The following is a 23,049-nucleotide window of genomic DNA, read 5'->3' as shown; positions in this document are numbered from 1 at the left end:
GTGCACATTTTTTTATTTTTAGCTGGAGAAAAGGAGCTGTTAAAAATGTATTTGTCTTTGAATCATTCATTCAAGAGATTCATTTAAAAACATTGATTCATCCAGTAATGAAACAAGTAAATCTTGAGTGAATCATTGAATCATCCCATTCATCCCATCCCATTCATTCCATTTTTTTTGTTCAAAATTGTGAGAGAACTACAACCTCCATTTAAAAAAAGTCTTAATTTATCCAGAATTGTGCAGCTCTATTTGTACACAAACAGAGCTTAATCGAGTCCAGTTTTTATGTAGCTGGCTGATTGATATTCATGGTGTTCAGCAGCAATTAAATGTTTTGCAAAAAGAGACACAAATATCAAAATGTTTGACTTAATTTATTTTAACACATTGGAATCAAAAATGGTAATCGATAAGATTCGGAATCGGTATTGGAATTAATCAAATTCAAACAATACCCAACCCCATGCTTGTTTTCTTTTTTAAAAATAGGCCCCTAACACTAGCTTTCTCTATTCTTTCTCTATTCTATACTTGTTTCCTTTTTGTTATATATATGTGTATATAAATAAAAACCTTGCTACATGTACAAGGCTAACCGAGAATTGTAGCACTTGCATATTATTGTTCTTTTGTGGGTTTTGATCGCTTCTGTTGTCATCATTTGTAAGTCACTTTGGTTAAAAGCGTCTGCTAAATGACTAAATGTAAATGCACGCTGAAAGCAATACAAATTTACTACTGTGAAACTTTTCTGCTGAGTTTAAACATCTAATATATATTTTAAAATGTATTCTCTAACAAATAACGAAAAAAAGTGTAACAAATAAAAGAATGATGCTCAAGGTTGCCAGATATACATCATAAAACTAGCCCACTGCCAAATTAAACAGCCACAAAACAGTCCATATTCCAAAACTGTACAAATGCATATACTTATAGCCTACAAAGTGTATTACAGACAGTTTCAACTGAAAAAACTGCATAATATCTCATAATGATTTGTTAAACTGAGTTGTTTTCCCCATTTGAGAGCTTTAGAGAGCTTGTTTTGCAGTTGATGAGTCACTCTGTGACTGTAGTGCTCCAAATGCCTGTCATCAAGGACAGTGTTCGTCGTGCTGATAAATACATCACTGATGCAATGCCAAATATGTGAGGAAAAAAATTAAGTCTAATTCTTTATAAGACTCCAAATGGAATACAACTAAGTCTGAACTAAGGAAAAAAGGCATTGATTTAAAACTGCACAGAGGTGTAAATATCTATATTTGCTGTCAACATTTATTCATTGACTGTAGCAGATGCTATTATCCAAAGTGACTTACAGATGAGAATAATAAAAGCAGAAGCAATTAGTCCAAGCAGCTTGGTTTAGCAGCTGGACTTTAAATTAAATTTGCATAATATATTGGACAGTATGTGCTAATGACTAGTTATGATTGGTTCGAGAATAGTCTGAGAGAGACAAATCCAAATTGATCCATGATTCACTTCTTAGAGCCATAGGATCTTTAGTCTGAGACAGAGGCAGTCAGTGTTAATGAGGGCCACTGGCCTTTCTCTCTTGGCTGCTTGTCTGCACATGTGTGTATTGAATGTATTTTTAGTGTTGACAAACATGGGGTGCAAATGCAATTTGCCCACAGGGGATGCCATTCTGCTCCTCTAAGAAAAGTCTGTAAAAATAAGGCACAATGTGTTAAAGGAATTTTCCATATTGATTTTTCACAGGTGTTTTACTGTATTCAAACAATGCATTGTTGTGTTTTAGAGTCTGTAAGTAGACAGACTTTTTCTTACAATGTTGACATTAATGATATTTGTTTATTTTTTATTTTATTTTTAGCAGCTGCGTGGGATCGGAGCCTAGCTGCACAGCTGTTCAGAAAAAACAGTTTGTGTCCATTTTCTGGCTAAGTGTCTCACCCAGTTATGTGTCTCGGCTAATATTTTTTCCAAAGGTTCATTTTAGGAATTTTCTGCCTTTTAAGCATACACATTATAGTACAACACTCTCAGTTTAATTCTGTGGCATTTTTCATTTTTAATCAAGTAGTATTTTCAAACAGCTATATTGTATTTGGCCCTTACCTGATGTAAAACTGTGCAATAGCAATAATCACATTTAAATAGTTTTACTTGGAAAAAAACACATATTTATTTAATAATATATTAATTTATTATTCAATTTATTTGTTACTACAATAGCAAACCACACCATTTGTGTGGCTTTGTTATTTCTAGGAATAAATATAATGCAATGAAGCTCAATTTTTCAGCAATTTTGTGGTCCATTTTTTTTTCAATTTTACATCAATTAAAATATTATCAGTTTTACATTCTATCTATCTATCTTTCTATCTATCTATCTATCTATCTATCTATCTATCTATCTATCTATCTATCTATCTATCTATCTATCATTTCATTTAAAAAAATATATTAATTTATTTATAATCTATTTCTTTGTTCTACTGCAATAACAAAGCCTGATTTGCATGATTTGTCAATGGAATAAACACAATGCAATGAAATCAACATATAAAAAAATGGCCATAAGTTTGAAAGTAAATACAAACGTCTATAAACGTCTCTCTTTTTTTCTGTAATTTTATTCATTTATTTTCTGATCTGTCAAATGTTCTAATGTGACTACTGAAATAAGTAGTACTAGAAGAATCGGAATCGTTTAGAGGAAATAGAATCTTTAAGGTGAATCAGAACCGAAAGCGTTGGTTCGCATGCTTACGCGCATGTTCCTTTAAGTGCGCAGGAACAGATCACAGTAGTGACGCTCTTCCTCTCGCGCCTGCCGCAGCCTAATGAACCTCGCCTCTTGCTGCGATCTCACAGCAAAACAAAAGGCCTTAAAATCCGCGACATATGTTCAAAAACGATAGATCACCACAACCAGAATGACGGAGACCACTAAAACGCATGTCATTTTGCTGTCATGTGGAAGTTTCAACCCCATCACGAGGGGACACATTCATATGTTCGGTAAGTATTTCGCCTGTTCTGTAGGGAGTGGATGATGCGCGAGCTGATTTTTAATTCAGCCGTGTGTTGTATGTGTATGTGAAGGGTTCCTGGCGACCGTGATGTTTTCAGACATCGTGAAGTCCGGCTTGATGATCGATTAGATGTTTCTGTAGTGAATTCTTATTGTCGATCGCTGTCCAGAGCGAAGGTGCTGAAATGGGCGACGGCCTCAAAACCCAGTATGATCAAATCATCTCTCGGTTCAGATGGTGGTGGTGCTGCGCAGACGCAGGTTTAGCAAAGAAATCGCTATATTCATCCACGGTTTTGTGGACGGAAGCAGTATAACTTTGATTTATGATATTTCAACTAGTGTAATTAATCATTACTTCTGCTATGGCGTTTATGTGAAGACAAATAACAATCTGTACATTAAACGTAATGTGAATGACGTTAATGAATGTGAATGAATGTTTGCATTCATTTCACTTCCCAAAATAAGTTGTCTTGTCTGCTTGATTTGACAAGTTTTCAGACATTCATCTTTACTTTGTTCTTTGTTCTTAATACAGTCCAAAGTGGTTGAAAATGTAAAGATCATATCACCGCAGTTTGTCATTAGTTTACATTTTACTTTAAAAGAAAGTCCTTAATTGAACAATTAGTTTAATTTTCAATTCAGTATTCTGATTAATGTTTTATATGTTTATACCACAATATATTGAACATATATATGTCAAAATTTTTATTTTATAATTATTAAAATTAAGACAGAAAGTCACTGCTCCATAAACATTTTTGACAAAAAATAAAATAAAATAAATACTGATATGTAACCCATGTTTTGGGACCTCAGGTATAAAACATGAATAAATGCAATGAATTTTCACGTTAAGATGTTCACTACTTTCTTTCATTGTATTTTCTATAATGACAGAATATTGAAAGAATGTTAAGAATTTGTCTGAAAAACTGCATGCCTGCTTTTTGAAAACAGTTTGCCTATGGGTTTGATTAGGTCAGAGGAACATGCTAAAGATCTATTGATATAAATTTCAAAAGAACATGAGGGTTAAAGCTTGGCTGTTTGCACCGAAGAGCATGATTTATACCATCATACAGTTTGTGATATAGAAACTAAGAGTGCATGCGGGAAAGTAAAAGACACTCAGAGAGAAATTTCTTCCATTGGCTCGTCCATCTCCACATTTCAGTGCCAATAAACATAGCACGGAAAAAACTTTAGGAGCTTGGTACTTTCCCTAAATTTAGTTACTGCAGCTGTATTTTTCCAAGTGTAAGCAACATGAGGAGTACCACCACCACAGTTTAATCAATACAATTCCACTGTTTTTCCTTTGAAGCAAAAGCATCTGTGTGTCCGTGACCCAATTTTTAAGCCTTCTTCTCCTGCTGCATGCCTTTGCATATATTGAGGTACAAAAATAAGAACAGGTTTATGGCTTATTCTGAGCAATGCTTCTGATGGAGTATCATGCTGAACCGCTTGGATATCTGATACTACTAAAAATACAGTTAAATATAATACACTTAAATGCTATCGCATTTCATTAATTAAGTATTGAATATCATGGTTTCTGTTGCCTCTGCTTTTTGTTGTATGTAGCCTCATTTTTCCTTTCTTTGTAGTTTCTTTTGCACACTAGAGATATTTTCTTTAGAGATATGTTCAGATTTTTTTATTTTATGTCTGCCTCATATTCCCCAGCAGGAGATCTTGTTTCTTCCATTCACTTCTGTCAATATTTTGATGGGGCTGGGGGTGTGAGGTTATATTAGACAGATTTCTGTTAAAACAGAGGTGCTGTCCTCACTTAAAAGGCCTTGTTTCGCTTTTTTATGTCTCTAAGAGAATTCCTATCATCCAAGCTACCTTTAGAATATGGCATAAAGTGTGTTACAGAAAACAAAAAATGCACTTGAGATAATAAGGTGAACTGTTTGGTTTGCAGAAAAAGCCAGAGAGTACCTACACAAGACAGGACGATTCATTGTGATTGGGGGTATCATCTCACCAGTACATGATTCCTATGGCAAACCGGTAAGATAATCTGTTTGTTTTAAGGTCTAAAGTTATTTTAGTATAGTTTATTTAAGCAATATAAAAGGAGCTGAGTGCTATTGATTTTTATATTGTAGATAATCACACCCATGTCGATGTTGAGGCCAACGTCACATGTAGAATTGCAGTTTAATAAACAAAAAGTTATAGTAGATATTGAAAAACGTGTTTTTATATAGATACATTACCAGTTTGCTTTGCCAACTAACATAGCTCATACATAGCGCCACTGTAAATCTCTGAACAATACAAGTAGTGGTGTTCCTGAATGAATCAGTGTTTTTCAATGAGGAAATGATTCAGTGACTTATTCATAAAGACACTTGTTTGGTGTCCTAAAAATGAATCATCATTCTTAAGACTATCACTTAATGCCATCTACTGGTGTATCTATATAACCTGCAGAAAGAGTCCCCACAAAATCTCCATACAAACAGTGAACTGTTACATCACGTTAACAAAATTTTCCAGTCGAAATAGGTCTATTATAGGTCTATTACACAGTTAATACACAGTAATAGGTCTATTACACAGCTGAAATAATAGTCACTTAAGTCATCAAACAGGTTTTTATTGGTAACTGCTCTGAATATGCATGACCAACTCGAACCTGTTACGAAATCTGAGTGGGGAAATCTTTCCACCTGAGATTCCATATTGCTGCACTGCTGAACAATGGTTTTAATAAAGGTTTTAATCTGAATCATACAAATCATCTTTAACAATATCAACAGAACTCTGAATTAAAAACAACTTTGGCCTAGTTTTCTTCTTTATTCAAAATATGAATAATAAATGCTTTATAAAGCAGGATTCAGTCATTCCAACTTACATCCTATGTGGTGGGAGAGCTATTACACGTGTGAAAGAAACAATTATAGAAATCATTGTGTTCTGAACCCTGATTATCTAAAATAATAGCTATTATGTTGATCAAATAGGTTCTCCTTCTTTCAGCTAGCAGATGTAAACCTAAGAATATTGTTTGAAGCTCAGAAATTCTCTTTATTGGTAGGTGGAAGCCTAGAGGACTCACTTTGCCTTGTTTTGGTTTCTTTTCTGCTTTTCTAGGGCCTTGTCTCAAGCAGACATCGTCTCACCATGTGTCAGCTGGCAGTTCAGTCTTCTGATTGGATCAGGTAACTGTCAGTCAGTCAGAATGCATCTCAGATACACCTTCATAAGAATGCTATGCAGCACTTACATATACTTCAGCAGCCTTTGGCTATATATGTATATATATATATATATATATATATATATATATATATATATATATATATATATATTGTAGAATGGACATAAAATGTTTGATGGATTTATGGTTTTCTCCAGAGTGGATCCTTGGGAATGCTACCAGGACACCTGGCAGACCACTTGCAGTGTTTTGGAGCATCACCGAGACCTAATGAAGGTTAGTCTCAAATTTGGCCTGAACGCTATCAAATTTTTACTTGTACTCAATCTCAAAGTAATAAGCTGCATTGTTTCTCTGTAGAGAGTCACAGGGTGCATTCTGTCCAACGTTAACACACCTTCCACAACCCCTGTTATTTGCCAGCCCCAAAATGAAACTTCTACAATTTACCAAAATAAAGCTAACAAGTCTGTGGCTAGTAAGTGATTTTTAAATGTTCAGATGTTTGTTGTTCTGAAGGACAGGCATTTCATGATTGACGTGTCTCTTTTTCTCCAGTCAAGCTTTGGGGAAAGATGAGCGAAAGCCTGGGAAAAATTTGCTGTGTTCGCCCACACATGGAGCGTTTTACCTTTGTTGGTAAGTTGGTATATTCATATATACATATAAGGGATGTTTACCATGACTAATTTCACACTAATTTTGTAACTGACTAGTTAACTAGTCTAACAAACCCCCAGACGACTATGCTTGTTTCCATTTTGAGAGATGTAAACTCAGAATTAGCTATTCAAAAAGTCTGTATTGTCACAATTGCCTTTTTATTTTTGATTCTATAGAAGAAGCAGTCCTTCATATGTTATTTAATTTTTACAATGGCTGGAAAATTGATTAAAGCTGTATTCATTACATGACATGCAAATGAATTAATCACACTGATCACAATAAATCACATATATAAATATTTGTTAAAAATCCCTAGATCATTCAACTTTACATTATGACAGACAAAACCACTGAATAGACATTACAAAAGTCTATTTATTTATTCAACTACTGTGTTAATTTTTTATTGCATTTTTAAGTAATCACACCAAATGAATGCATTAAATTAACCACCCCAGACTTTCAAGCATGTAATTTTAATGTCAACATTTCAACCCCTTTCAATTTGTGTCAAAAAAAAAATGTCAGTAACAAAGATATGCCACAGCTTTCTGGTTTGGTTCATGTGAAAATCACATAATTCTGTTTAATTATTTTGAATTATTCATAAGCTTCACACAGGATGTGTATCAATTTGACATGACTCCGGTGTCTTTCCAATAAATCAATCATCCCTGTGACCTCCCATGCTCTTCTGTTTTTTCTAAACAGACGAAAATGCCAACCTTGGTACTGCAATGCGCTACGAGGAAATTGGTGAGACGATGTGATTTTCCTTGCCTTGGTTTTTGGTTTTCAAATCAGTTCTTGCTTGTCACTTTGAGTCATCATCAGAAAATACTGAGTTTGCTCAGGGAGAGAAAAAAACTCACTGTATATTTCTCCTCAGGAAAATATAAATAACATCAAATAAGACAAAGACAGACAAACGGCTGTCAGAGAAATATACAAAACAGTCAAAATCTTTCTTAAGCTATGTGATGGTGTTTGTCTATATACTGTGAAGAAGGCATCTGTGCGCTGTATAGTGCCTCATTCTTCCTCCTCATGGGAAAAATGTAACTTGTTTCTTTTTCATCTTATCAAAGTTGTTGTGTTTACCCCCACAGCGGAGGAAAAACATCTCATTACTGTGTCTTGTGTTTTTTATGGTGTGATGTGGATCTGTGATTGTGGTGTGTTCAGAGTTGCGTATCCTGCTCCTTTGTGGCAGCGATCTCCTGGAATCTTTCTGCATCCCTGGCTTGTGGAACGAAAGTGATGTAAGATATAATTCCTTTTAGCTGTCTTTTTCTTCCAGTCGAAGCAAAAGTAGAATCAAGTGTCGCCGAAATGAATCTTTTAAGCGAACGATTTAATGACTCAATCATGAATTTGTGTTTTGAACGATTTTGAATGAAGTCACGTGATGAATTCAGAACAGCATACTAGCATACTACTCTCACTTCTTTTGCCATAGAAAGATAATAAAATACTAGGAGTAGTATGCTTGTATGCAGTTCTGAATCAGTTGTGTCAAGATACGTGTCACTTGTCTCCACCTACTGGCAGTATGATGTAATTGTGATTTCCACACTACTAGATGTTATTTTAGTATCATTGAGATACTTTTATAGTTTGAATCAGTTGTTATTTTTATATTTTCTGTTTTAATTTTAATTTTAGTTAAAGTTTTAGTCATTTTGTTGTCTTTTGGCATTTTTATTAGTGTTTTCTAAGAAAATATGTCTTTATAGTTTTTGTTCGTTTTTATTTCAGTTTCATTTAGTACATTTAAACTAAAGTTGAACTAAATAAAAAAATGAGAAATGCTGCTTTGGCAAATAAAATAAAATAATAAAGTTTATATGTAAGTTTATATAGATTTTTTGAATAATAAGTCATGCATTTTTGTAGTTATAGTTTTATCTACTAATTATACTACTTATATGTTAATGTTACTAATTATACTAAAGTGCTAACATTTGTAGAAAATGATAAATATAAAATTTTGTGCAAGATATGGATTAAGGAAATTAGAACCAACTTTTCAGAATAGCATGCATTGATGCATTGATGAAACATTAAGACTATAGGAACATATAAATAAAGTAAATAGCATCAGTTTTGATTTCTAAATTATGGCACTAACAATCTATCTTTAGCATAACATTGTTAATACCAATCCAGATATGTTTTGTTAAACTGAACTGAATATGTGATTCTAATATTTTTCTAGATGAAAGTGATTGTGGGGGATTTCGGGATAGTGGTGGTTCCTCGGGATGGAGTTGACACAGAAAGGATAATGAACCATTCATCTGTGCTTCGAAAACATAAGGTATTATTATTTGGGGAGTTTGGGGTACAACCTAATAAGTTATTTACTGTTAAGTAGTTGTTTTAGTACACAGTAAATGCATGCAGTTTAGAGTGTATTTGTTGTTTTGTGATATTTATACAGCTTCGGTTTTCCTCTCACAGGACAGTATAATCGTGGTAAAGGATGAAATCGACCACCCGATGTCAATCGTCAGTTCCACTAAGAGCAGGTGCATGTTCTCACCGTCTAAATATAATTCATCTCACCGTTCTGTACCGTAACCCCCTTGCTTTTCTCCTCACCAGACTGGCTCTTCAGCACGGCGACGGTCACGTGGTGGATTACCTGAGCCAGCCCGTCATCGACTACATCCTGCAGAGTCAGCTCTACATCAATGCTTCTGGATAGGGAGGAGAAGTCCACTTCCGAGCCGTCAGTCATCCCTGTCTGTCTCTCCTTGTGTAATCTAGAGTATAATCCTCCTGTGCTACCACTGCTTTTCCATGTAGAGGAGCATTAATCTGTCCTCCCCTCTTACTCGTGTCTCACTGGGATGTACAGCACTGTGCCTGAGGGATCTGCTCCACCAATCAGCTTTAAGGGACTGGGTGGGCTTTGGTGCCCAATAGGAGGAAGAGGAGAGAGCCTCGCTGCCACTATGACAGAGAAAGAGAGTGTTTTTGATTGAATTAGATAATTCATTGCCTGCTATAATGTCGGTCTTTGCTGTTGATTTAATGCACTCTGTTCTTGTAGTTGCATGCCTAAGGGTTTTCTTTCAGCGCACGAGTGTTTAAAATACCACGTAGACCGTAGTCTGTGGTTACAGTGTTTGCAAAAAACCGTGCTTAGACTCATCTCATCTCTAAATACATTTTCTACTCATCAATCAACTGTATGTACAGAGACCATCTCATATACTGTATTATGCCTCAATGTTTTGTCTTCAATGTGCATTCATGTATACGTGGAGTATTTGGTTGCACATTAAAGAATGCGATTTCATTGACTTTGCTTTCGTGCACATTTACTTCTCCACAGCTCCTTTTGCTCGACATTAACCTGCTAACATGCCACAGATGTGATGTCTAGTAAACTGCCTGTGCATCAAACCATTCGTTTCAGGATGAGATTCCTTGCGCTTTTGCTTGTTTTGTGAAGAGATGACAAAAAAAAGTATGCTTTTAAACTCTTTTTAAAGTTGGAACATATCCTTTAAATGATTAAATTATGATTTGAGCTGACATGAAATGTCAGTCTGCTGCACATCTAACACAACCTTTATAAATGAATCAAAGTGTATTTGATGAGAAGAATAACAGATTCAGCGAATGATGTATATTGTGCATAATTGATTTTGCTAGTTTATGGGAGGCTCCGGCTTTAGGATATAAAGAAGACTTCAATATAGTACTGTGATTATTGTTTTTCATATAAAGCTTTTAGTCTCAGGTAAAACTGATCATTGTAACCAGAGACTTTTCGTGAATGAAACTAGAAGCCAGAATGGTAATCTTCAAAACTGTAAAGCCTATAAAAATATTGAGATTGTAACTGTAACCACTTCATTCCCAGCGTTTACTAGGTTCACTGTTCCTGCTGTTGGTCATGTTCATTGTCACATACGTTAAAGGAGAAATATAACACCCCATTTCATTATTGAATGGATTATACTTCTCTAATATACAGAGAACTATTAAACACACTGATACCTCACTGCTTATATCAACATAAAATCATGATTTTTTTTCCATTTTCATTGAGCAGTCACTATAGCAACTAGAGTATCAGGAATCACTAGAAGACAATTTTCTCTCAATGTAAATTCATTTAAAAAAATTGTGGGAAATACACCACAAAAAAAAAATGTCATGGTTTTGGCATGCTGCATTCTTCTGTAGTTCTACAACCCTCACTGCTTCCTTGCGTTCTTCATGCTTTTATTCAAAATCACAAGCAACAAAAATAGATATTGTTGATGATATTGTTTGTTTCTTGTGTTTTTATTGCCCTCTTGCTTTTAAATTGATTATAGAGATAAATCTCCTTGTATACATACAGTATATAACACCATGTAACATTATAAGGTTCTGTTTTTGAGATGCTAAAACTGTAGATTAATTTTAGAGGTTAATATGATTCATTTTTTCAGTTAGTTGTCTATGGTGTAAAGCATGTGTTATTATGTCTGCGTAATGTCTTATTTGAATATATTTCTACTTTATAGTGGCTAATCAATAAGCATTCTAAAACTGAAAAAGTATGTTGCATTGAAAATAACTCATGTCTTTGATGACAATACTGAATTTAATAAAACAGAACAGAACAAAAAAGAATGAGAATTGTTAGTTTGTGCATTTCTTTTTGTGTATTTTTCATTAGATGCTGAAGCAGATGGAGAAGCAACTGGATGTTACTTATTATCAGATATGGTATATATTTATCTATTAATCATCCAAAATGAAATATCTTTGGCACTCATGCAAAACAGAAATATCATTTACCTCATTTCAGACTTCACAGTAATAATTTTCAAAATTAGAAAAACAAATTAAACTGAAAAAATAAATACAAAAAAATTCTCACACAGTACAAAATCATGTTATGACAAAAAACACTCTTTAGTTAAAAAAGTAGTGCCAGTAAGTTCATAGATTAAACTATGTAACATTGTGATTTGGTCCTGCAGTAACCCAAAGCCTTTACGGCCTTTCAATAGGTGGTATGTTGAAACAGCCATTGGGAATGCTTTTACGGATCTCCTCTAAGTTGGCAATGTCAGCCAGGATGGTGTCAATGTCTTTGATCATGCCTGCAATGGTGTTTCTCTGCTGGGCTTCCTTCTCCTCCAGCTCCCTGAGTTTGGGCCTCAGCTCCTTCTCCACGCGGCTGCGGCTTTTAGTGACGGTGTCCTCTAGTTCAGCCAGTCGTGTGTCGTCAATTTTCCCAGAAGTTCCTGGAAAACAGTATTACAGTCATGTGAATCCTTGCTCATCACTGGGATAAAAAATTGGATTTAAAAAAATAGATTTAGCAAGAAATAATATTTTAGTTCTGCCTCCGTCATGCCATTATCAAATGTTTTAAGTAATATATTATAGAAAAGACTAAGATTCTCTGTCAAAGCTTGTCACACTTAACAAGTGCTACCACAAAATGTATTTTATCTTACTAAAATAGACTATTAAAATAGTTTTTGTTAATTGAAATAAATCTAAACTAAAATATAAACAAAAGAGAAAAAACTTTAGCAAAATTGAAAAACACTGCCTAGTCTGAAATAAAATCAGTTTAAGTCGAAATACCACTAAAATTGAAGTAAAAATAAATTAAAGCTAAATAGAAAATGAACAAAATATGCTAAAAATGACAAAACCACGTAACAAAATGACTAAACCTTTAACTGGATAAAAGGAAAACACACTGAACAAAAGCTAATTCAAGATATTAATACAATAATATTATATAAACTGCTTGTGTTGCATGTAGTGAATCATTGTTATAACTCACCTAGTGAGCTCATAATATCAGTGATTGTCTTTAAAGTATCACTAACAGCATCCCTGGAATTCTTTGCATTTTGAAGTGCCCCACTGGACTCCATGACAGCCTGATTTAATAACAAAGAAAAATTTTTTTTAGCATACATCTCCACATTTACATATAATTTCAAGTATCTTTATCAAAGAGTTTTATGTAGGCAGGCATTCTTACTTTATTTGCTTCAGTAATCTGTGCTTTTGCCTTGTTTTTCTCTTCATTCAGTTTGTCTCTAGTTACAGAAGCCCCTGTTTTCAGTCCATCCACATCCTTTTTCAATTTAGTGGCAGCTTCCAAAATATCCAAAGAGGGCGGAAGAGCAGCTGACATTTCCTGTGGAGACATTCACAATTTTCTGTATAGGACTAGTAATTATAGACCCACTCAACTCGGGTCATTTAGTAAAGCTAGTGACAGACATTGAGAGGAATTGAACTGGTCTCTCTGTGAAATCGACATAATAATGGCAATGGCACAAATACTGTTTGCATACCTCCAGTTTGGTTGCAGTGCTTGTAAGAGTGTCGATAGTATCCTGAGCATCTCTGTAGTGAGGAGACATTGCATCCAGAATGTCCTGAGTCTTAATGTTGTCAGCTATGGCCTTCTGGATGGTGGCATTGATGTCAGGAAGTTTTTTAATAGCGGCATCTGCCAGTTTCTTATTCCCACTGATCTGGTCATCAAATCCTGAGTAAAGACACAACAGAGAAATTCATATTTTTAAAGGGTTAAGGTTAATTTTGTTGGATAGTTTAAATAATGACAGAATTGTAAGAACTGTTTTAAAATGAATACTTTTATTCCGAAAGGATGCACTAAAATGATCAAAAGTAACAGCAAACAAGTTTATTATGATACAAAGATTTCTATTTCTAATTAGTGCTGTTCTTTTGAACTTCCTATTCATCAGAGAATCCTGAAAAATCATGTGACACTGAAGACTGGAAGTAATGGCTACTAAAAAAATAGCATCTCCATCACAGAAATAAATGACATTTAAAATATATTAAAATAGAACACAGTTATTGTAACAGGGAATGCAGATGAAATGATCTTTATAGCTATTCTGGGGCAGTCATTCCTGTTTTACAGTATTTTTAATCAAATAAATGCAGCCTTGGTTAGCATAAGAGACTCCTTCAAAAATATTAAAAAACCTTACAGACCTTTTGAGTGACAAACTCTTCATCTGTAGTGCATCCATAATATTTAACAGCTTGTAGAAGTCTAGTGTTTATCCTTACCTTTGAGTGTTTCTAGTGTCTTATCCAGACTATCCTTGTTGTTGGCAAAGATTTCCAGAGATTTATTTTTAATTGCTTCAGCTGCATTTGCCCGGTCAAAAAGTTTGTCTTGAACCTTAAATAAAGCAAAAACAATTAAATGTCAATGTTTGCACAGAGATATATAAATCTTGTTGCAATATCTTGGTTGACTATATTGTTATTGTTTTGTAATTAATGGTTTCTGAACATCTACACTTTCAGGAATGTTTAACAGAGGATCAGGCTTACCTGTTGGAAGCTCTTGGCCTTATTGAACAGATCAGCTGTCTCTTTTTGCTCATTGAGCATATACTGCTGAAAGTCCTGGTACTGTGATAAATTGCCCTCCACCATACCCTTCAGACCGTCGAACTTGGAAACCACACCAGCAATGTCCTTCTGCAGAAACAGAAAGATAATAGTACACACTGTTCTTTTTATATTTTTGTAAACTCCAGTATGAACAGCAAACATTATGTGGAAGTGAATGGGGGTACGAACAAAGACTGTATTCCCCTATTTTTACTTAAACTCTTCTATAAACATAAATATTCAATTCAGATTGACTACCGTCAAGGGTTTTGGAAGTTTCCTCTCCAGGTCAGATAACTGTTTGAGAGTGTTCTGAGCCACTCTGCTCTCCTTTCCAGCTGCATCAGTAATTTGAACGGCCTTCCTATCCATGTCAAGCACTTTAGTTACATCTGCTTCATACCTGAAAACAACATCATTAGAAAGTAAGGTCACAGTCTTCATCTCTGCACAATGATGGTAAACACTTCGGTACTGTGGAGAAAATTATCTGGTTTAACAGTGTTTCTAATACAAAAGCAACTTACTGTTTTTTGAGGTCCCTGAACTCGTCTTTGACCTTATTTTCTCGGCTGATGACACCACGGATGAGATCTAGGGCTTTCTCAGATTCTCTTAGAGAATTGGCTGCAATGGTCTCCACTGTCACTGACTCACCTTGGTGCCTGGCAAGAAAACACTGTTCAGTCAGTCACATATTTTGGATGCACAACAAAGATGAAATGTAACGTGCAAGTCTATTCAGTGATTAAAGGCTTTTTTAATGCAATGGTTCTCGACTATCTTAGCATGGACAGCAAGGGAAAAAACAATGCTAAATGCAAATAAATAATCATGCATAGTTAAGATAGCTTTTATTTATGATTTTTAATTTTGTACAATAAAAATGTCTTCACATGTTTCCTATATAGTCTGAGTGCTAAAGCAAAAACAGTTCAGAACCACATTTTAATGTGAAACTGCTGGAAAGCTATTAATGCTTTTGTTGGCTAAGAAAGTGCGCATTCAGTTATAGATCACAACATGTTGTGTTGTTTCACTGTTTGTGGCATTTGAGAATAACTCATGACTTACTGCTCAGCAAGATCAGCAGCTCTCAGAACCAAATCAGACAAGGTGTCAGTGCCTGGCGCCGCATCACCTGAGGGAAACTCCTGAAATAGACATACAGGGAAATGCTGAGATTTTCAAAACAATGATTATACCTTTATTAACCCTCTATGTGATAGTTAGGCTGAAATAGTTAGGCTGAAACATTCAGCTGAAAACCTAAAGCTAATAAAACACCCATATTAATATAACAACCATATAAATATAATAATGAAATACTCACAGCTTGTTGGATGTCCCGTTTGGCCTGTTGCAGTTTTAACCTGATCTCACTGATGAGTTTACGGATTTCTGAAACTTCTGTTCTGTACTGCTGATCCTTGTTTCTGATCCCATCCACTGTTGTCAACAAAGCCTCCATTTTTCTGTCCTCTCTCAGCTGGGATCGGCTAATGCTCGCCAGTTTATCTTGAAGCTGTTTCTCTGTATCTATTTAGAATAAAAAAGTATTTAATAAACTAGCTAGACACAATTAATTAGACAAGATAAAAAAAGGATTTTCATACTTGTGAGTTCATCTGCTCTAAATTCCAGGTTTTGCACCATGACCTCTGCGGCCCTAATAGCCCGTTCCATCTGAGCATCGTTGACTGGAGCATCAACACCTCCAATTCCTTTAAATAAATCCTCCATTTCTTGCAGCTGTCTTGCATAAACCTCTATCTGATTAAAAAAAACACAACATTTGACATTTATTTGCCATCAACATTTGTTCATATATCTCTACTTTAACAGGTTTGCAATGATTGGATCCAACACTACAGCAAATGCCATCCTTTAATGTTTCCAATCATTTTTAACCTTGAGTGAACAGGCTTTTTTCTCTCTTGTTATACAGATTTGGTAAATGCATTAGAGTTAACAACAGTCAGATTCTGTGCATGCTGGTGGTCCCTGGGAAAACAGCACATTTAATTCCACCCACACAAGCGGTGTTCAAAGCATCATACCGTTATATCACTCTCCAGATAATAAACAATCATCAAATCCAGCAGGACTCACTCATTTTTTCTTTCACACAGAGTAGAATGTAAAGTGCTTATTTTGACATGATATCAAATGATCATTATTTTCTCATGGTTAAATCGCACATTCACACACATATTTTATATTAGATTTATATATATATATATTATATTTTAAAATATATTTTCATTTCATGTACATTACATCTCATATCATACAAATATTTGTATTCGTTTGTTTTCTTTATGTTTGTTTTGAGTTCTGCAATGTCTTACCTTGTTCTTGACTGGGTTAAAGCAGGAAGGACATGTTGATTTGTCACACCTGAGTCCATCGTGACCTTCCTTACACTTGCACTGTCCTCTATCATTGCATGAATTTGACACAGAACCCTGTCGGTTGCAGTTACAAGCTACAGGGAGAAAAGAGCAAAACTGAGGTGACTTTCACTGTTATGGATTTTGCATTTCACTTCTTTAGCAACATTATATTCAAACACATTCTCACTCCCAACTCGTCACACATTGATGCTTCATCAGGACCCTTTGGCGTCACTTTTTGATGTGCAGGGTCCTCCATTTCTTTAAATAAGAAGAAACCCAATGGAGAACCCTGCACGTCGAAAAGTGTCGCTAAAAGGATATCCCTGTTTGTTAAAAAATGACGCTAAAGGGGTATCTTGAGCATCAAAAAGCGATGCCAAGAGGTCCTGACCAAGCGTCAATATGTGACGAGTTGGGCGTAAAAGCGTGTTGTATATTCAGGCTTGTGACAGTTCTAGTTATTCTTCATACCCTGACATGGCTCTGTGGGGTAACTGTGGTAGTATCCATCTTCACAGTTCTCACACTTGGGGCCGGTGCTGTGATTCAAGCACTTCCGACACTCCCCTGTCCGGCGGTCACAGTTGTTGACAGCGTTCTGGTCCACATGGCCAAAACATTGGCAAGGCTGGCACTGTTTGGCAGGACCATACTCTCCCAGAGGGTCTCCATAAAAACCATCATCACAGATTTCACAACGAGAGCCTAAAAAAATGTTATTAGTAAATATGAGGAATCCCTCCATTATGATTAACAGTAGTAGTCTACAATCATACAGAAATAAGATTCACAGTTATTTTATAGCTCCATTTAAATTTCAACTAATGTTCTACTAATGAATTGACTTTTATAATCCTACTTTTACAGTACTTTTGACATTTTACAAATAAACAGAGCCAATTATTTTATTATACATGTACATAATAACAGACTTTTCAATTTTGTGTGCACTATCCCTTTAAGAACATCTGCATCATGTTTGCCTGTTCTTTTACTCCGTGTTCCTCACCTGTAGTCCCCCGGGGACAGCGAGCACACTTCACCTCCTGGGTTCCTGGAATAACATAGCAAGCCTCTCCCTCGGGACAAGGACACTTCTGGCAGGAGTTGGACTGTTGGCGGTTTACATAATAACCTTTAGGGCACATCTGCAGATTTGGTATCTCATCAGCCGAGTAACAGCCTCCTGTAAACACAACAAATCCACCTTTCTCAGCTCAGACTTTTCTTCATAACTAAAACACCAACATGGGTTAAACGCTAAAATAACCAACCTGTTTCTGGATCACATGTTCCACCCTGACAGGAGCAGGGATCACACGGGCTTTGGGGGCCTTGGCCAGGGAAACGTCTCCTGTATCCAGTGGCACAGCGTTCACAAAACAGTCCATCATAACCAGCAGGACATCTGCACTTTTCTACCCAGGTGGCAGGGGTGCCGGGACCCAGTTTAGCTGACACCAGAGACACATCATCCAGATAACCACGTCCTGTTGTGAAAGCAGATATACAGTTCTTTTATTCTGTATTATTATGTTATGTATGCACTTGTTTCCAACAATGCATCTCAATGATACACCCACCATTTTCACCAAATGTTCCTCTGATTTTAATGGCTGTAAGGTTGCTCAGAAGTGTTTGAAATTCTTTGGATGAGAGCTGTGGTTTCCATTTGCTGCTAGGCTGTTCGTCCAGTCTATGAAGTATGATATGTATTAGAAGATTTATTATCAGACTCAGTCATTTGTCACATTTGTATACAAACAGAACAATCAAAACACCCCTAAAATTGGTCAATAACTGATATGGTACCCATATACAGTACCATGTATCCCTAAAAAAATGCATAGACTTAAACAGAAGCAGGAACAAGGGAAAGGTAAGCAACACTTACATTTCTTTAGAAAACGCAAAGATCTAGTTATTAAAAATGATGTGACTCACTTGAATGTGTAGGCGACTTTCTTGGCACAGGGAACCACCGTCCTCAAATCTCCCAGCGAAGCAGACACCTTAAGACCTGCTCCTTCGAGGATAACATCAGAGATGGAAGGACGACGGACACCTCTGTCCAGACGCAGAGAGAAGCCGAGCGTCTGACCGTAGCTCAACACCTGATTCCCCAGGTAGGATGCTACATTAAACACAGAAGCACAGGAGTCAATGAAATGTCAATACATCACTAATTGCAAAAAAAAAGTAATAGAAAATATAATCAACAAACCTGGAGCTAACAGATAAACAGGAAGGATCTCCTTAGAGATAACCTCAATGTCTTTGTGAGTAGAAGACCATCTGAATTGCACTTGTGAAGGGTTCACACCTTGAGCAGTGGCGGCTCGCCAGCCCTCAGGTCCTGTGAAACCAGACAAACAATTGCTTTAAATCAACATCTAAAACCAAATGTGATTTACTAAAACATCAGAGATTACACATCAACTCACCATTTTCAAAAGTTGAAGTGATGTTGTAAATGGAATATCCCTCAGCTGAGGAGCACACATTTGAGTGGCCGTTGCAAAAGCAGGGCAGGCACTCCTCTGTATTATCTGTGAGACGGCCGCTGTTACGTGACCTACAGATTAGCCTGCATAAGAAGAACATTGATTATTGACATAGTTATATTTAGATACAAGTCAGAGATGCAAGGCTCACTGTTCTTACCTCAAAGGCTCACATCCACTGGCAGTGACTGGAGTGTCACCACGACAGCGGTCACACTTGTCTCCATAAACTCCTAGTTTACAGGTACACCGTCCCTCATTGTTGCACCCTGGTCCTTGAGAACCTGAACAGAACAAAGTATATGCATTTTGCTTATAATTTACTATATAGGGTGTGCCCACAAATATTTGAAAATGCATTTTAAAAATGGACAAACATATTTTCATTACATAACAAAATAGCAAAACAAGAATCATTTATTTAAACAAAATTTAGCACAAGCACACCTTTCAATCAAAATACATTTTTAATAATGAAACAATCTTGGTTGTTAAATTTAAGGAACATGTTCATATGTTAATATGATTCATTATACCGATAGCTATTCTGCTAAGACAGTGTGAACTTGAGGGAAACTGACTTCATACCACGAAAACTACCTTGGGACAAATGGGTTTAAAAATTTATTAAAAGGTATCTCAGAAAAGTCAATTCTGGAAAACAAAATAAAAAAAACTAACAAAAAAAAAGCACTGGCATAATTAGTCTGCAGGTGCTGCTTGGTTTGATATTTTGCATCTAATACAATGGAACTGAGACATTTTTAAGTGTGATTGAAATATTTTTGGGGCCAGATTCTGAAACATTAGTAAAATAAATTTTAATTTAAGAAATTAGTTTTTGATGAAATCAGTCTATATTATTTATATAATATTCTAAAGCAGGTTTTCCTGGGGGTTCGTGGCAAACTAAGGGGTTCCATTAGTAGATGAAAAGCTAATAATTAATTACATTTGAAATAAAACTGAAATTGTAATATAATTTATAAAAAAAAAGTCTATATATATACTTTTAGAAATATAGATACAAATTTATAGGAGATGAAAGGTCATACCATAATATGTGATGATGTAGTTGCGATATAATTTTGACCATTAAAGGACCATGAACATGCAATAAAAAATTTTTTGGGAACCCCTCTCATCTTAAGTTCTCAGGGGGCACTTAAAAAAATTTTTGGGAACCCCTGTGATCGTTCATCCAAAAAAAATGACAATTCTTTTCCTGAATGACTTAGAACATAAAGGGAAATTAAATGTATTTTTATTTTTGTAAGAACTCTCTTTTGGTAAAGAAAAAAATGACACTTAATCTTAAAGTAGCCGCTCACCTGCAGTGTTGCAGTTGCAGGGCACACAGTTGTCTCCTGCTCTCTGGTGGTAGTATCCTTCCTTACAGTTTTCACAGTGCCGCCCTTCAGTGTTTCCTTGGCAGTTTATACAGTAGAGTCCCAGGCGATCTTCTCTGCAGTACTGTGCCTTACCATGACATGAACATGCACCAGAGGCTGCAAAACAACATGCCAAGATGGGTTACTTGGTGTCAATAACTTTTCCCTATTCAAAGCAGGAACCTACAAATACGTTCTGTGGTTAAGGAATGTGCTGAATAAGTAGATATTTTACAGTCTTTGAAAAGAATTGTCAAAGTTAACTGGCGCCAGTCGAGTTTTTAGTAGTATCGCTGTGAGCATGGGAAAGTAACATCTAAAGACCGTCTTATACCTATAAAAACAAACAATTTTCACAAATGCAGAAAATTACACTCCACCCTAAGACATATTCAATCACTCTCCAGGATATTATACAGACAATTACTCAAACCCACAAACCATAAGCTATCGAAGAATACAATAACAAAACCACACATGTCTGAGGATCAACAAGTATCTGAAAAATACTCCGGACAACCAGGAGTGGACAACTTTTAAAAGGGAAGAAGAAATACAGCTGTGTATACACATTAGATCATGTAGGATTACCTGCAAAAAAACAACCTAGTCCATGTTCAGCCAGCCCTATGATAATGGATGTTAGATAATAGACTGGCTTTGTGGGTAGGACAAGCTCACTCTTGTAAGTAATTTAACGGAAAGGTAAAATGAGGTAATGTGAAGTCAGCATGAACCAAACCTCATCCACTCAGAACAGGCATTCCATTCCTCCTAACGGGGCAACATCAGGGTCCTTCACAGGTGAGCAACACAGGCAGACAGCAACAACAGCCTCTCAGTGAGAGACAAAACTACCCAGCTGTTAGACTTACAGGGCCCCAGGACATTATTTTAATTTTTCACATAAACTGTGATGTTGTGTTTCCAGTTTCAGAAAGTTTTTCTTTTTAAAAGTTTTTTTATAATCATTATTATTATTGCATATTACAACACCACTTGTATTAGGTAGCCTACATTGATAAAAAAAAAAAAAAAAGAAAAGAAAAAGAAAAAAGAAAAAAAAAACCTACTTAACACAGCCTCAGGGGTGTTTCTAATACTAAGGCTAAGGCACAGACTCTAAATGTGATATATTTCTCTCTTCTGACTGCCATAATCAGTCTCTCTGTATTTTTCCTCTTTTGGAAAGTCTTGAAAATGCTATCGTACTTTTTAATCTTTTGCTAGAGCAAATGGGAATCCAAAAATCATATTTGCTGTAGTCTCCTGTTCACCACTACAGAGATTTACAACGACTTTTAGGAAAAAAGCAAAATGAATGTCCTGGAAATGGAAATAATGTTAAAATGGAAAATAGCTTTTTGTTTGTTTCTTTCTTTTTTAGTTTACAAGGCGTCCTAAAGCGGCGCGCATGCGCAAGACGCCAAAAAAGCATCAGGACGCGACGCAACTGTATCGAATGTTTACAAAGAATTAGGCTACAATTAAATTGTTCTCTATAAAATGTTTTTTTAAACTACAAAAAAAAAAAAAAAAAAAAAAAAAAAAAACTTTTGTCATAAAAACTGCATGTATAATAATTATAGAATTTTGAATTATTTAAGAGTTTGCGGGGAAAAGTTGACTAGAAGTAGCCTTGGCCAGGACAATCATAACCATTGTTACAATTTAAATCATGCTGATCGTAGCCTATCTGGCTAACAGATTTTCTCCTTATCACTATGATTATGAGCATTGTGGTTATGATTAGACTATTATTATGATCTGATGAGTCAATAACTCTGTCAGTAGTCTTTGTTACACTGCAGTTCACTGTATACTGTAATTATAATTTATAGGAAATACAGATTAAATGCGCTTTCTGATCACTTGTCGCTAGTGCTTCTTTAAAATACGATACCCAACAGCTACCATACCATTTTACATTGTAAAATATAAAAGAGAAAACAGAAAAATATGAAGAAATAGTAAATAGCCTATCCAAACTTATTTTGCTAGTTGTCACACCTTAAAGTAGCTTTGCTGAACTGAATTAATTCTGAAAACTGTCTAAAGTTAAAAAAGCCATGCTCACAAATCACTCAAGATTAAGCACTAACGTAGTCTAGCACTTGTCAACATACTATCATAATGTCAAAAATGAATCAATATGCCAGCAGAATAACTTTACTTACATCGGACTGTGCAGTGAACTGGAGAGCAGATGCAAACCGCGCAAAGAAAGACCCAACCGATCTTCATTTTCCACATCCAAAAAACAAGATTCGATGGCGCGTTCTCTGTTTTATAATGTGTGGTGGATATTACGGATACTGGCGGTCCGTTAGTCCTCCGTGAGATGAGATGGACAGCTGATCCCCGCGCGCGCATTTAAAAGCTTCCCACCTGACAAGCGCGGGCGCGTCGAGCTCCTTGTCTCGACGGTGCATTTACTCATGAGTGAATCATTCACACAGCG

At 35.7% G+C, this 23,049-nt stretch overlaps 2 protein-coding genes across 2 annotated transcripts; one reads left to right on the top strand and one right to left on the bottom strand.

Annotated features, from left to right (window-relative positions):
* Positions 1-2,776: 2,776 nt before the first annotated feature.
* On the top strand, positions 2,777-10,183 carry LOC109107933 (nicotinamide/nicotinic acid mononucleotide adenylyltransferase 2-like). The gene is made up of 11 exons (XM_042718567.1): positions 2,777-3,003; positions 4,959-5,047; positions 6,140-6,207; positions 6,404-6,482; positions 6,567-6,684; positions 6,765-6,845; positions 7,584-7,628; positions 8,058-8,134; positions 9,091-9,192; positions 9,336-9,403; positions 9,480-10,183. Exons 1-11 carry the CDS (start codon positions 2,919-2,921, stop codon positions 9,580-9,582), a joined length of 915 nt encoding a protein of 304 aa, XP_042574501.1. The 5' UTR covers positions 2,777-2,918; the 3' UTR covers positions 9,583-10,183.
* Positions 10,184-11,462: 1,279 nt separating this feature from the next.
* Positions 11,463-23,016, bottom strand: LOC109107932 (laminin subunit gamma-2-like). The gene is made up of 22 exons (XM_042718566.1): positions 22,766-23,016; positions 20,529-20,705; positions 19,358-19,481; positions 19,138-19,280; positions 18,918-19,049; positions 18,638-18,827; positions 18,277-18,389; positions 17,968-18,183; positions 17,703-17,879; positions 17,165-17,398; positions 16,646-16,782; positions 15,911-16,067; positions 15,628-15,833; positions 15,369-15,448; positions 14,822-14,959; positions 14,553-14,697; positions 14,232-14,381; positions 13,962-14,076; positions 13,208-13,404; positions 12,889-13,047; positions 12,685-12,784; positions 11,463-12,130 (listed from the first exon to the last, which is right to left on the bottom strand). Exons 1-22 carry the CDS (start codon positions 22,959-22,961, stop codon positions 11,877-11,879), a joined length of 3,540 nt encoding a protein of 1,179 aa, XP_042574500.1. The 5' UTR covers positions 22,962-23,016; the 3' UTR covers positions 11,463-11,876.
* Positions 23,017-23,049: the final 33 nt, after the last annotated feature.

The sequence above is a fragment of the Cyprinus carpio genome, chromosome B2 (genome assembly GCF_018340385.1).
Source record: "Cyprinus carpio isolate SPL01 chromosome B2, ASM1834038v1, whole genome shotgun sequence".
In the NCBI taxonomy this organism is placed as follows: Eukaryota; Metazoa; Chordata; class Actinopteri; order Cypriniformes; family Cyprinidae; genus Cyprinus; species Cyprinus carpio.
Note: the sequence above shows the minus strand (reverse complement) of the source record. Positions and strands in the feature narration are given on the sequence as shown.

Excerpts from the sequence above, each read along its gene's own strand:
- LOC109107933 (XM_042718567.1), top strand. The coding sequence starts at position 2,919 with ATGACGGAGACCACTAAAACGCATGTCATTTTGCTGTCATGTGGAAGT. Across the intron at positions 6,483-6,566 it reads ATCACCGAGACCTAATGAAG|AGAGTCACAGGGTGCATTCT; the intron begins GTTAGTCTCAAA and ends GTTTCTCTGTAG. Across the intron at positions 8,135-9,090 it reads GCTTGTGGAACGAAAGTGAT|ATGAAAGTGATTGTGGGGGA; the intron begins GTAAGATATAAT and ends ATATTTTTCTAG.
- LOC109107932 (XM_042718566.1), bottom strand. The coding sequence starts at position 22,961 with ATGCGCGCGCGGGGATCAGCTGTCCATCTCATCTCACGGAGGACTAAC. Across the intron at positions 19,482-20,528 it reads CTGCAACTGCAACACTGCAG|GTTCTCAAGGACCAGGGTGC; the intron begins GTGAGCGGCTAC and ends TGTTCTGTTCAG. Across the intron at positions 17,399-17,702 it reads CTGTCCCCGGGGGACTACAG|GCTCTCGTTGTGAAATCTGT; the intron begins GTGAGGAACACG and ends ACATTTTTTTAG.